General features: G+C 37.9%; 1 protein-coding gene across 14 annotated transcripts in view; it reads left to right on the forward strand.

Moving 5' to 3' along the window:
- Window positions 1-15,426, forward strand: part of KLHL4 (kelch like family member 4) — a 150,357-nt gene that overhangs the window by 89,147 nt on the left and 45,784 nt on the right. For all 14 annotated transcript variants that reach the window (XR_011998365.1, XR_011998364.1, XR_011998368.1 and 11 more), the window contains one exon: window positions 1,536-1,722. Coding sequence is in view for 8 of the 14 variants with exons in the window: in XM_026016740.2 (XP_025872525.1) it covers window positions 1,536-1,722 (187 nt within the window). In the remaining 6 variants the exon portion in view is untranslated. The remainder of the gene's footprint in view (window positions 1-1,535; window positions 1,723-15,426) is intronic.

Here is a 15,426-nt window from a genome sequence, read left to right on the forward strand (position 1 = left end):
TAGTTCGTTTCCCAGAGTTAGGAGTCTTTATGTTCTGTCTCCCTTCCTGATATTTCCCAACATTTCTTCTCCCTTCCTTTATATTCCCTTTCACTATTTTTTATATTCCCCAAATGAAAAAGCTGGTTTTAAACTCTGTTTCCTAGGCCCCCACCACAGACCTACTGAAACAATTTATGGCTGTGAGGCCAAGGAATCTGTGTTTTAATATGTTCTCCAGATGATTCTTAGATATGCATAAAAACTGAGACACAATGGTGTAAAGGATCAGAGGTCCTTAATTTTACACTGCTTTGTCTATATGATGTTATTTCAGCAAACTGCTTACTTTAGCTTCTCTTACTTTATTGGAATAAGAAGAAATTTCCAGCACAAGCACACAAACAATGGTCTTTGGCCTCCCACCCCTGAATATGTCTTAGGTCTAAAGTGTGGACTTCTGTGAACTTTTCCTAGTAATGTTAGTGATGGGTAATATCATACAAAAAATAGACCTTCCAATATAATTTTAATAGTGACTTTAACAAATATTCTAGAAATGAAATATATGAAGAGAATGATGGTAAATGCCTGAAGAATATTTTGAAAAAAAAGTTACATAGCCCAGTTTTCAAATAAAATTTCAGCAACATATGCATTAAGGAAATGCCTGGGGTCTCACCAGCCAAGTCAAATAGTAATCCATAAGAGATTACAGGTGGAATGAAAACTAAGCTAGGGTTAAGTACTGCAGAACAGGAAACCTCAGGGAAGTTTTATGTGAAGAGATTAGCATTTCCACTCCAACAAACTGCTTACAATTCTTTTCAGTGTCCTATGATACTGTAGACCCAAAACTCCAATGAACCAATATAAATGACCCTTGGTAAAATTCTGAAACAGGCTCTGAGTCTCCTCAGCTCACCCCAGGAAAAATATTTTACTTAGATTTTATCCCATTCAATTGAGGTCTTATTGTCTTCCAGGCAATGATGGTCATAAAGCATTTATCATCTAATATTACCTAATTATTAACACATATTCTTTTCTGATATTCACATGTACAGTATAGATAAAAAAACATCCACTTTCAAAATACTTATAAAAGTGACTTAATGATAAAGATGCAGTTCTTTATAGGTGATATTACTTTATTTTAACTGGTCATGTTTATACCAACTTCTCTTAGTTCACCAATAACTGCTTGATTAGCTACATGCAGTAGACTGAAAGATGCCTACTTTGTGTAGACATAGCCAGTCCCTTGAAGGGGACCCATTTTATGAGTGTCTTTTCACTCTCACTTCTTGTTATTCTATGAGTATCTATTGAAAAAATATATATCAAATAAATCTGAACAGATCAGTAGCTACTACCATGAGATCTTTAACCATTTTACATCATAAGTGGACATAAAAATGTTACTAAGCAATTTAAAATGCAAACACTTTTACATTTGAATTAGCTCACGTTTTCTCCAAAGTTATATAAGCAAACATATGCTCTTTTTAGTGGTGGATTCTTTACTTCATATACCATGAATCATTACTTTTCAGTTACTGGTGGATCTTGAAAATAGCTCCATGTTTACTGGTGATCTTGAATGTCAGAAGCTCCTAATGGAAGCTATGAAGTATCATCTCTTACCTGAGAAAAGACCTATGATGCAAAGCCCTCGGACAAAGCCTAGAAAATCAACTGTAGGAGCACTTTATGCTGTGGGAGGCATGGATTCTATGAAAGGTAACAATAATGATTAGAAAGTAATATTCAAAAAAGAAGACATATTGTCAACACCCCCAAGTTTTGAAGGTGGCATTAAAGGCATATTTAAATTTGTGCATGTAAAACTCATTTTCATAAATAGCATACTTTATGAAATTTTGCAAATTTCTTTTTTTACCTTATGGAATATAATCCTTTAATTAATGTTATCTCTTACTAGGTACTTTTATTTTATGGCAGCAATTTTTAAATTTGAGTATGTGCTTTGCAATATAAGATGTTTTCAGGGAAAACTTACTTCAGGTTTATCATAATTGGAAGGGTTTAGCAAATTTGTATAAAAAGCATATTTGTTGTTAGAAATAGAAGAGGAGCTTTGCTCCAAGTTCCTGTTAGATGCTCAAAGACCCGTTACAAAGAATCTTGATGTATTGATGTTACGGAATAAAAAACTAGTTCCAAACTCAGGTTTGGCTGCTTTCTGTGTGAAAATCAATATCCAGAGATAAGTAATTGTGGGAAAAGAAAGATTGCTTTATTCAGAAAGTCACAATGTGGGAAGATGGTGGACTAATGTCTCCAAGACCACCTTCCCAGTCAAGATGAACCCAGAAGGTTTTAAAGGAGAAGGTTTGGGAAATGGTTGGGGCTGAGTGCAAGAGAAGCTGGTGCTCAGGCAGTTAATCATATGTCAACCTGACCTTGAACAGACTTGCTGGCATCAGTGGCAGCTATTTTCAAATGTGATCAGGCCTTATCTTTTGGGATAGTCTGGTTCTTCATTCCTTAAGGCCAATGATCTACAAAATCTCAAGGAAAATAGGTTGACTCTATTATAAACAAAGGGACACAGGTCAATAAACAAGGAGTGCATAATCTTGAAATAATTTAACCCTTAAGACCAGCAGGAGTGCTATTATAAATCCCCGTTGTCAATCCTTCATTCCTTTCTATGGGATATAGGTAGAAGTCCATCTTCTGTAACTGCTCCAAACTGAATTAGGACAGACTATGGCTTTGGAATGGAAAAATTTGATATAGTGCAGGACGTAGTTTTTGCTACCTTGTTCTCATGGAGGGAGTATAGAGGTGGTTTCTTATCCCGTAGATTGCATATTTTTCTATATTGTTTGACACTACATGGCATCATTAACTTTATCCCATAGTCTAAGGACTAGTAACAGTAGAGTTAAGTCAAATTTTATCATTCCCTCTAAAATTGATCTGATACCAAAAGAATAGATCAGTATAAAAGAAAAAGAGATCAGTAAACCAGTCCCAGCCACCTTGGAAAAATGAAATGTTGTGAGCAAAGGCCTATTGCAGCCAAGTGGCTTGCTGCCTGATTTTGTCCCTCTGGGTTCTTACTTCTAAGGTGGAGTTAATATAGGTACAGAAAGTGGTATTAGCTATTATATAGACTCTGGCTTGTGCAGCAAGCAATTAAGAAATTAATAAGAGGCAATTCTATGGAAACAAAAACAAAGGTTAATGCTTGGAGCAAATTATAAACCCAATATCAGAGTCCCAAATGCTCCCAATGAGAGGACATTTAGATGTCAGGCTCAAAGCATCCTCAGATGGAGTGGGAGTAAGCACTGGCAATCTGGTAGATTTTTATGGTTTGTAGTTCAAATGTCTCTAGTGGTTTTTTTGAGTGGCCCATAGAGCAACAGGCATGAAGATTGACTATATATGAGCTATTGTGCCGATTTCACTGAAGTTTCTCTTGAGTTGCCTAGCTTCAATTTACAGGGCTTCAAGAAAAAAGGCAGTTTTAGTTCTTAATTAATTTTAAGACAAGAGAATAGGAGAAGATTGGAAACCTTACTTTGGAGAGTCACAGACAAATATTAGAAGAAACCAGAACTTAGTTCCAGCCCAGGTTTATAAGCAAATAACAAACTCTCAAAGATAATTATTCAGAACTAGAATCTACATCTATGAAAGTGTGTTATTGAAATATAATTTTTCTCTCTAAAGTCTCCCTCATTCCTGTCAAAGATGGTCAAATGAAGACTGATTTGTTTGTAAGATAAGTTTAGTTTTAATAAATTTAATTAACATTTTACATAATTATTTACATAAATACAGCAAGAATAGTGATTGACAATAGAGATTCTTTTAAAACCTGCTTTGCCAGAAGTTTTTACAAGGAATTTTAGATTAAACTTCCAATAGCCTCTCAAGGCCAGAAGCCAGGTCAAATATATGCCATCAGATTTGCCTACAATACCTGCAGATTTGGCTGAATTCTTCTCTTCCTGAGGTCTTGGAAATATATTGAGGTTCCTGCATCTTCCGGGAAGTGACATTTCTGACTCACCTGGTATGACTGCTGGGAACTCTTTAAGCAAGGTACCAGGCCAACATCTCCATGGGACTTTATTGGTTCCATATAGTCCACCTGAGTTCCTTAAAATGATCTAGTTATAACTGAATCTTTGCGTATCTTTCTTAAATATGGCATTCCACTTAAAGCCTTGGTAAAGTAACCGATGTTTCCAATGGTGTCTTGTTAAAAGAGTATCAATTTTCATTGAATATATGCAAATAATGATAATTGCCATAAAAGAAAGAATACTGATTGACAGTTTCCAAATTCCTCAGGGATCAGGTAAGGAAAAAATAAGTATTTCAGTTTGTTTACAAAAGAATATTTTCATCAAATTTCTATAAGTCATAGATATCTTAAGAGAAAAAGCTTTCTTAAATTTGGGAGAGCAAACATTAGAGAAACAGCAATGTTTTAAATAAGAATTATAAAAATATAATCATCTTTTAAAATTTATTTAGTCCCATGTTTTTAATTCTTGTTCTGTTTGGATGCAGTTTTTCCATTAGTTCTGGAAATTGTTATAGTTTTATGATCTTAAAAGTATCAGACTTGTTTCTGTCAAAAATCCTTTTCATGAATCTCCTTGAAGTTGAAATGTATTTTGCAAGAGCATCAGAATAACTGAAAATGACAAAAGACTCAAAAATCGCCATGTTTGGGGGATCCCTGGGTGGCTCAGCAGATTGGTGCCTGCCTTTGGCCCCGGGGCGCAGTCCTGGAGTTCCGGGTTCGAGTCCCTCATAGGGCTCCCGGCATGGAGCCTGCTTCTCCCTCTGCCTGTGTCTCTGCTTCTGTGTGTGTGTGTGTGTGTGTGTGTGTGTGTCTATCATGAATGAATAAATAAATCTTTAAAAAGATTCTTTAAAAAAAATCGCCATGTTTAAAAATCTGATAAGACTTTATTATAATGTGGTTGACAAGGAAATCCAGTTATTTCTGTGGCACACAATGTTTTACTAATTAGAATTACATGTAATGACATTATATCAGGACATATTAAAACTTTAAGAATTTTACATAACTTTTAGAACCATCATAACATTTACACACATAATATAACCTCATAAAATTAATCATTGTTTGACATAAATAAAATTGACATAAAATTAAGCATTGTTTGACAATGCTTCCAATGTAACTTAACATACCAAATAAACAAACCTAATTAGTCAAGATTATTTAGAATTTGAATTTTTAGGAAGTTTGTTAAGAACCTCAGAAGATTCTAAATGGTATGCCTAAATAGGATCATAGGTCACGATAAAATTTTAATACTTTATCATGTATTTAACCAAGGTGACAATAAAAGATCCCAAAGGCAAAAAACAGAGGGTTACTTGGTTGTTAGCAAAACAGCTTCTTTAAATATTGAGAAGATTTAGTAATCAAAGACCTAATAAAAACAGGGAAACCTTGTTTTTCTGGGCAGATAAAGATAAAATAGCTTGTTTATAATTTCTTATCAAGAACATACCAAATATAAAAGAAGCTTTTGTCTTTTTAACAAAGTTAAGCCAATTTCCAGAGAAAAAAACAAATTCCAATCTTATATCAGGATATTTTAATAATTCATTTCTTCCAATCTTAGTGAGTCCTGACCATGCATAGTTTTTCCCAAAGATTCCCCTTTATAACCTTCCTACAATTTCTTTTTTAACTCAAATTATTTCATAAGCCTCACCTCTCTATAAATAGCCAATCTCATTTTGGGAAAAAATACTTTCTTTCCCTCAACAAAAATGCATTTTATTCCTCATACCTTTCTTATACATCTCCTTTTTTCCTATATACAGTTACTTTCCTTATCATTTCCAGCAGTCTCAATTCCATTCATCAGAACTTAAACTCTTAGAAAACTTTCTCCAGTGAAAACTCAGTAGTAACCAACAAATTGTGAACTATTAGACCAGAATTATTTAGGTTGGTATATTTGTGAATACATTTTATATTTTATAGGAATGTGATTTTTTATAGTACAACTTTTTAATAAAGCATAAGACATAGTTATTAGCAGACCCAAGTATATTTAGTTTTCTGTAATAAGAAGCCAAAATCAGATAAACCTGTATTTAGTAATTAATGTTAAACAATTAACATATTTTGTCTTATTTTGTAAAGACTTGAATATCCTAAGAAACTAAGCCAATTTATTATTTAACCTAACAAAACTTCAAAGTTTCAGGTTACTGAAGATTTTGGAAGCTAATAAAATTTTATTTGTACACGCTTTTATCTATTCAACCTACTTATTCTCAACATTTACCCACGTAAACTTCATTAGATAAAAATCAGTCATTATTTTAGGTCATTTTGTCAACAAATTGCAACAATTACAATGTGAATTTAATAAATTCAGGTAGAATAAAAGCTAATTATCTGTATTATATTTGATGATGATAAGTCCAAAAGATATGTCTATTTTATTTATTTGTTTTTAAAGATTTTATTTATTTATTCATGAGAGACACACACAGAGAGAGGCAGAGATATAGGAGATGTTTGGAAATACACAGTCACCATATCTGGGCAAGGTGGATGACTGTTGGGTAGTGGCTGAATGGGAGGTAGAGTTGGACCAGAATTCCAGGGATGTTCCTGTCTTTTTTTTTTAAGATTTTTTTTAATTTATTCAAAAGAGACACAAAGAGAGGCAGAGACACAGGCAGAGGGAGAAGCAGGCGCTCTGCAGCGGGTCCAATGTGGGACTGGAACCCCAGACCCCAGGATCATGCCCTGAGCCAAAGGCAGACACTCAATCACTGGGTCACCCAGGCGTCCTGATGTGTCTATTTTAATGAAGCCATCAATCTTGATTAGCTTTAATAAAAAAATACATCACACCTTTGTCCACTAAAAGGTCAATTAGTTTTTTCCCCACTGTCAATTTTATCGGGGGTTCTTGTGGGGAAATCTGAAATGGGCAGTTTAAGTCCAGGGGAGCCTTTGGGCCCCTTCCTGCTGATTTAGGAGTTGTTCCAGTTTGAATCTCATAAGAAGGTGGCTGAACAGCTTGGGGTGCTTTTTTTCTTCAATAGTGAGGATAGAAGGAGCAGGAGTCAATGATGCTGAAGGTACCAAGGATGGTATAGGAGCCACTGAGTGAGAGGTATCCATTGTGGTAGAATAAAAGGAGGAGGGGGAAGGCAGAGGAAGAGACAGTAGGGGTGCTGCTGGCAAGGCCAGAAGCAGATTTTAAGTTTGGACTAACATTTCTCCATCTCTATTTCCTGTCTTTCTCTCCTGTTCTCTGCTTTTCAGCTTTCTGGTGGAGGTGGAGAAGCCGGGAGTGAGTAGGGCATTGGTTTTGATGTTTGTGTTTGGGCAGGTGGAGCTTGGATCTCCAGTATCTGACTGTATTCCTCCTCCTTTTCTTTATTATTCTGATTATTGGAAAAAAAGGTCAGGTATCTTAGATTTTTGTCCTCTTTATCTCTCTGCACCATCAATTGGGTCCCTTCCTGTGAGGCATCTTTATTATGAAGTAATATAAAAGCCTGAATGTGGGGAATTTCATCCCATTTATCTGATCTCTGACAAAATAACTCTGATTTACAAAATGGCATAATAATTTAGACATTCACTTGATGGTGTTTTTCATTCAAGTTCAAAACATACATATTCCCAGAAGCATTAACAATAAAATACCATTTTTTAGGATATGAAATCATAACTGTATGTTTGCTAATCAGACAGAATTCACTCCAGTGTGTGTTTTTTTTAAAAGATTTTATTTATTTATTCATGAGAGACACACAGAGAGAGGAAGAGACACAGGCAGAGGGAGAAGCAGGCTCCATGCAGAAGCCTGACATGGGACTAGATCCCGGGACCCCAGGATCACACCTAGGCCAAAGGCAGGCGCTAAACCACTGAGCCACCCAGGTTTCCCCACTCCAGTGTGTATTATTCCATCCTAAAACAGACAAAGTACTTCTGAGACAGAGAGATTCTTTTCCTTCAAGGACAGATTGGTATGGAGTCACTTATGAGCCAATTCTCTTACCACTGGTACCAGAGATTGACCCATAAAGGTTGAAATGGCTAAAAGCCTAGATGGCATAGAAAAAGGACGCCAGGATGCATGCCAGTGAACTGACTTGATCTGATATCTCAGCTCAAACAGATAAACAGATGCATGCTTCCTCTCCACCAACAAAAACCACAGTAGGCAGTCCATACCAGTTTGGAGAAGACAGGGAGCCTCCTTGAAACAAAAGGAGTTTGGGCAGCTGCTTGAGAAAATCTGTCAAAGTCTCCCACCCAGGACTCACTAACCATGAGCAGATGGCTCCAACTATCATAGCCACTGGCTTGGGAAATAAATGCATAAGTCCTGGCATTGTCTGAGCCAACTGCTCCACCCCAGGAATCCCAAGGGGGCGTGGCTGGACATATTGGAAGCACAACTCTTGACTAGCTCATCAAAATCTCTTACCAGATAAAGAACCATTTCCAAAAACTTTTGGCCACTCATCACTTAAAAAAAAAATATTTGAGAGAAAAGTAATGGTGGGAAGGGAAAATTGCTTTATTCAGGAAGCTAGAAACTTGGGAAGATAGTGGACTAATGTCCCTAAGAACATCTTCCCAGTCCAGTTGAAGCCACAGAGTTTTAATGAGGAAGTGTGGGAAATAGTGGGCTATGTGCTGGAGAAGCTGGTGCTCAAGCAGTTAATTGCATGTCAACATGAACTTGAACAAACTTGCTGGCATCAGAGGCAGCTGTTTTCAAATGTGGTCAGGCCTTATCTTTTCAGAAAGTGTGGCCCTTCAACCCTCAAGGTCAATGGTCTGCAAAATCTCAAGGAAACTGGGTTGGTTTTAGGACTCAAACTAGCAAACAATAAATGCATAAGCTTGAAGTAAGTTAACCATTAAGACCAATTGGAAAGCTATTAACACTGATAATGTATGTATGTATAAACCTGGAATAAGGTAATGATTCCACAAAAGAATTTTATTTATTTATTTATTTATTTATTTATTTATTTATTTATATTTATTAAATTCTTTTATTGGAGTTTAAATTTCCAACATATGCCATATCACCCAATGCTCATCCCGTTAAGTGCCCCCTCAGTGCCCATCACCCAGTCACCCCAAGCCCCTGCTCACCTCCCCTTACTCTAACCCTTGTTCGTTTCCCAGAGTTAAGAGCCTCTCATATTCTGTCACCCTCACTGATATTTTCACTCATTTTCTCTCCTTTCCCTTTATTCCCTTTGACTAATTTTTATATTCCCGAAATGAATGAGACCATATAATGTTTGTCCTTCTCCGACTGATTTATTTCACTCAGCATATTACCCTCCAGTTCCATCAACGTTGAAGCAAATGGTGGGTATTTGTCATTTCTAATGGCTGAGTAATATTACATTCTATACATACACCATACCTTCTTTATCCATTCATCTTTCGAAGAACAATTAGGGTCCTTCCACAGTTTGGCTATTGTGGACATTGCTGCTATAAACATCAGGGTGCAGCTGTCCTGGCGTTTCATTGCATCTGTATCTTTGGGGTAAATCCCCAGTGGTGCAATTGCGGGGTCGAAGGGTAGTTCTATTTTTAACTCTTTGAGGAGCCTCCACACGGTTTTCCAGAGTGGCTGCACCAGTTCACATTGCCACCGACAGTGCAAGAGGGTTCCCCTTTCTCCACATCCTCTCCAACATGTGTTGTTTCCTGTCTTGTTAATTTTCACCATTCTCAACTAGTGTGAGGTGGTATATCATTATGGTTATGATTTGTATTTCCCTGATGGCAAGTGATGCGGATCTGATAGGTCATTTGCAAATATCTTCTCCCTTTCTGTAGGTTGTTGACTGTTTCTTTTGCTTTGCAAAAGCTTTTTATCTTGATGAAGTCCCAATAATTCATTTTTGCTTTTGTTTCCCTTGCCTTCGTAGATGTATCTTGCAAGAAGTTGCTGTGGCCAAGTTCAAAAAAGGTGTTGCCTGTGTTCTCCTCTAGAATTTTGATGGATGCTTGTCTCACATTTAGATCTTTCATCCATTTTGAGTTTATCTTTGTGTATGATGAAAGAGCATGGTCTAGTTTCATTCTTCTGCATGTGGATGCCCAATTTTCCCAGCACCATTTATTGAAGACACGGTCTTTTCTCCTGTGGATAGTCTTTCCTGCTTTGTCGAATATCAGTTGGCCATAAACTTGAGGGTCCACTTCTGGACTCTCTATTCTGTTCCATTAATCTATGTGTCTGTTTTTGTGCCAGTACCACACTGTCTTGATGATCACAGCTTTGTAGAATAACCTGAAATCTGGCATTGTGATGCTCCCAGCTCTGGTTTTCTTTTTCAATATTCCCCTGGCTTTTCAGGGTCTTTTCTGATTCCACACAAATCTTAAGATGATTTGTTCCAACTCTCGAAGAAAGTCCATTGTATTTTGATAAGGACTGCTTTAAATGTGTAAATTTCCCTGGTTAACATTGACATTTTCACAATATTAATTCTTCCAATCCATGAGCATGGAATATTTTTCCATCTCTTTGTGTCTTCCTTAATTTCTTTCAGATGTGTTCTTAGTTTTTAGGGTATAGATCCTTTACCTCTTTGGTTAGGTTTATTCCTAGGTATCTTATGCTTTTGGGTGCAATTGTCAATGGGATTGACTCCTTAATTTCTCTTTCTTTAGTCTCATTGTTAGTGTATAGAAATGCTACTGAATTCTAGGCATTGTTTTTGTATCCTGCCACACTGTCGAATTGCTGTATGAGTTCTAGCAAACTTGGAGTGGAGTCTTTTGGGTCTTCTATGCACAGTCTCATGTCATCGGGAAGAGGGAGAGTTTGACTTCTTTGCCAACTTGAATGCCTTTTAATTCCTTTTGTTGTCTGATTGCTGAGGCTAGGGAGTCTAGTACTATGTTGAATAGCAGTGGTGAGAGTGAACATCCCTGTCGTGTTCCTAATATAGGGGAAAGGCTCCCAGTGTTTCCCCATTGAGGAAGGTAATAGCTGTGAGCTTTTTGTAGATGGGTTTTAGGATGCTGAGGAATGTTCCCTCTATCCCTACACTCTGAAGAGTTTTGATCAGGAATGGATGCCGTATTTTGCCAAATGCTTTTCTGCTTCTACTGAGAGGATCATGTGATTCTTGTTTTTTCTCTGGTTGATATGATTTATCACATTGATTGCTTTATGAGTGTTGAACCAGCCTTGCATCCTGGGGATAAATTACACTTGGTCATGGTGAATAATCTTCTTAATATACTGATAAATCCTATTGGCTAGTATCTTGTTGAGAATGTTTGCATCTGTGTTCATCAGGAATATTGGTCTATAATTCTCCTTTTTGGTGGGGTTTTTGTCTGCTTTTGGAATTAACGTGATGCTGGCCTCATAGAACAAGTTTGGAAGTACTCTATCTCTTTCTATCTTTCTGAACAGATTCTGTAGAATATATATTGTTTCTTCTTTAAAAATTTCATAGAATTCCCCTGGGAAGCCATCTGGTCCCCGAGTTTTGTGTCTTGGGAGGTTTTTGATGACTACATCAATTTCCTGCCTGGTGATTGGCCGTTCAGGTTTTCTGTTTCTTCCAGTTCCAGTTTTGGTAGTTTGTGGTTTTCCTGAAATGCATCCATTTCTTCTAGATTGCCTAATTTATTGGCATATTGCTGGTCATAATATGTTTTTAACATCGTTTGTATTTACTTGGTGTTGGTTTGATCTCTCCTTTTTCATTTGTGATTTTATGAATTAGTGTCCTTTCTCTTTTGTTTTTAATAAGGCTGGCTAATGGTTTATCTATTTATTAATTCTTTCAAAGAACCGACTCCTGGTTTTGTTGATCTGTTCCACAGTTCTTCTGGTCGCTCTTTCATTGAGTTCTGCTCAAATCTTTCTTAAGTCCCTTCTTCTTCTTGGTGTAGGTTTTATTTGCTGTTCTTTCTCCAGTTCCTTTAGGTGCAAGGTTAGCTTTGTATTTGAGTTTTTTCCAGTTTTTTGAGTGATGCTTCTATTGAGATGTATTTTCCTCTCAGGACTGGTTTTGCTGTATCCCAAAGATTTTGAACAGTTGTATCTTCATTCTCGTTAGTTTCCATGAATCTTTTTAATTTTTCTCTAATATCTGGTTGAGCCATTGATCTTTTGCAGGATGCTCTTTAAGTCTACGTTTTTGAGGTTCTTCCAAATTTCTTCTTGTGATTGAGTTCTAGTTTCAAAGCATTATGGGCTGAAAATATGAAAGGGACAATCCCAGTGTTTGGGTATTGGTTGAGACCTGATCTGTGACCCAGGATGTGGTCTATTCTGGAAAAAGTTCCATGTGCATTTGAGAAGAATGTGTATTCATTTGCGTTTGGATGGAAAGTTCTGTTAATATCTGTGAAATCCATCTGGTCGAGTGTATCATTTAAAGCTCTTGTTTTTTGGAGATTTTGTGCTTAGAATATCTGTCATTTACAGAAAGTGCCATGTTGAGGTCTCCTAGTCTTAGTGTATTCTTATCAAAGTATGTCTTAAAATTGGTTATTAATTGTGATATACTTCGCAGGTGCCACATTAGGTGCATTAATATTGATGATTGTTAGGTCCTCTTTTTGGATAGATCATTTAAATATGATATAGTGTTCCTCTTCATTTCTTATCACAGTCTTTGAGATAAAGTTTAATTTTTCTGATATGAGGATGGCTACCCCTGCTCACTTTTGAGGACCATTTGAATGGTAAATGGTTCTCCAAACTTTCATTTTCAGGGCGTAGGTGTCCTTAGGTCTAAAATGAGTGTCTTGTAGATAGCAAATAGATGGGTCTTGCTTTTTTATTCAGTCTGAAACCATTTGCCTTTTTGATGGGATCATTTAGCCCATTCATGTTCAGAGTTACTATTTAAAGATATGAGTTTTGTGTCATCAAGATACCTATTCAGTCCCTGTTTTTGTGGATTATTTCCTTGGGCTTCCTCTTTCTTTTACAGTGTCCCCCTTAATATTTCTTGCAGAGCTGGTTTGATGGTTACACATTCTTTCAGTTCCTGCCTATCTTGGAAGCTCTTTATCTCTCCTTCTAATCTGAATGAGAGCCTTGCTAGATAGAGTATTCTTGGCTGCATGTTCTTCTCATTTTGAATATATCCTGCCACCCCTTTCTGGTCTGCCAGGTCTCTGTGGAGAGGTCTGCTGTTAACCTAATACTTCTCCGCATATAGTTTTGGGATCTCTTGTTTCTTGCTGCTTTAAGGATTTTCTCTTTATCTTTGGAATTTGCAAGTTTCACTCTTAAATGTCAGGGTGTTGTATGGTTTTTATTGATTTTGGGGGGGGGGATCTCTCTATTTCCTGGATCTGAACACCTGTTTCCCTTCCCAAGTTAGGGAAATTCTCAGCTATGTTTTGTTCAAATACACTTTCTGGTCCTCTCTCCCTTTCGACGCCCTCTAGAACCCCAGTTAAACATAGAGTTTTCCTTCTGAGGCTGTAATTTCTTTCCCTTAACCTTTCCTCGTGATCTTCTCATTGTTTTTCTCTTTTTTTTCCCCTGCTTCCTTCCTTGCCATCAACTTGTCTTCTATGTCACTCACTCGTTCTCTTACCTCATTAACTCTTGTCTTAGGACCTCCAGGTTGGATTGCATCTCATTTAATTGTTTTTGAATTTTGGCCTGATTAGATCTAAATTCTGCAGTCATGAAGTCTTTTGAATCCTTTCTGCTTTTTTCTACATCCACCAGTAGCTTTATAATTGTGCTTCTGAATTGGTTTTCTCTCCTCGAATTATAATCCAAATTCTGTAACTCTGTGGTAGAGAGTATGGTTTCTGATTCTTTCTTTTGTGGGGAATTCTTCTTTCTAGTCATTTTCCTCAGTGCAGAGTGGCTAAAAACAAGTAGTACTGGAAAAATGAAGAAAAAAAAGAGAAAAAGAGGGGAAAAAAACAAAGAACAAGGAACAAGAACAAGAACAACAATAAAAAATAAGGAGGGATATCCTGTGATTCTATATACTGTATGTCCCTCGACTTCCCCTCGAGCTTTCCAGTGTTGCTTGGTCAAGAACTTGCTTGTTCCCTGTCCTTCTAACTGGTCTTCTGGGGAAGGGGCCTGCTGTTCTGATTCTCAGGTGTGTGTTTCTGGGGGAGCTGCCATGCCCTGTGCCAGGTGCAAGGCTCAGTGGGAGATGCTTATCCTGTGAGGCCCCTGTTCCCAGATGGCCCTGCTCCATCCCAGGCACAGGGTGACATCAGGGGGAACATCCCTGCTGGTGGCGGCCAGCTCTCCAGTCCTAGAGTCAGCTTTTGCAGTAACTACCTCAGTCTCCCAGTCTGCACTGGCCAGGATACTCCGGGGATGGGGGATGCTGATTTGCACAGCTCGGTGCCAACCAGCTGCAGGAGAATCCTCACTGTCCTGTACCCTCCCTGCCTCTGCCTGTCTCAAGGAGATCACAGGATCGTGTGCTGTGTCCCCCAGTGCCTGGGCTCTGGGGCCTGTGCTGCTGCTATCATTCTCCCAGGGCCATGGAGCGCCCACTGTGTGGAGCCCCTGCCTGAGTCGCTGCCTGAGCTGCTACCGAGGTCTTGCCAGGCGCAGGCTCCAGCCCTTTACCACGCTCGGCCTGCTGTCTGTGGAGCGCTCTCCCCCTGGGCATACCTCCTCTGTTAGTGACCCTGGGAACCTGGGGCATTCCACTGCCCTTCCTGGAGTGTTTCCTGAGTTCCCTGAGAGCATCTTTCCATCCAGAAAGATTGGTAAAGTTCCTGCTTCTCCAGGACTGGGCTTTCCTATCCTGTAGGCAGTCACCACCTGGCCTTAGCTTGGCTCCTCGTGGGGCCCCTCCCCCACTGGATTCTTTTATTTATTTATTTATTTATTTATTTATTTATCCCTTCTTCCAACTTTGTTAGCACAAAATCTTCTCACTGTCGCATTCCAGCTGTTCTCTCTTTAAATCTCAGGCCAAATTCATAGGTTTTCAGGATGATTTGAAAGTTATCTAGGTAAGTTGGTGGGGACAGGTGACTTGGGGTCCCTACTCTTCTGCCATCTTGCCCCGCCCATTTTACATAAGAATTTCATCAAAGGGAATAGGAACAACTTTCTGAAGCCGTCGTGTGTACCCTAAACCCTCGGACAACCTGCTTTTCTACATCTCTGCCTTTTTTGGCTTGGTTTTTTAGTTTGTAGACCCACATTTCCAAAACAACAAGGCAAGGATTTTGTAATTAAGACTTGGGCTTGTAGAAATTAAATTCAACCAGCTTAAAATCTGCCAAATCATGAATAGAAATGTTATTTGGTACTTTGTAGAAAATAATCCAAAAGTGAAAGTTCTGTGCCACTGGAAACCAATTCTTTAATTTAATATGTGTAACTGGAAGTTGAAAGATGGTATAAGAAATAGCTAATTAATCATAAATCT

This window comes from Vulpes vulpes, chromosome X, assembly GCF_048418805.1.
Source record: "Vulpes vulpes isolate BD-2025 chromosome X, VulVul3, whole genome shotgun sequence".
NCBI classification, from domain to species: domain Eukaryota; kingdom Metazoa; phylum Chordata; class Mammalia; order Carnivora; family Canidae; genus Vulpes; species Vulpes vulpes.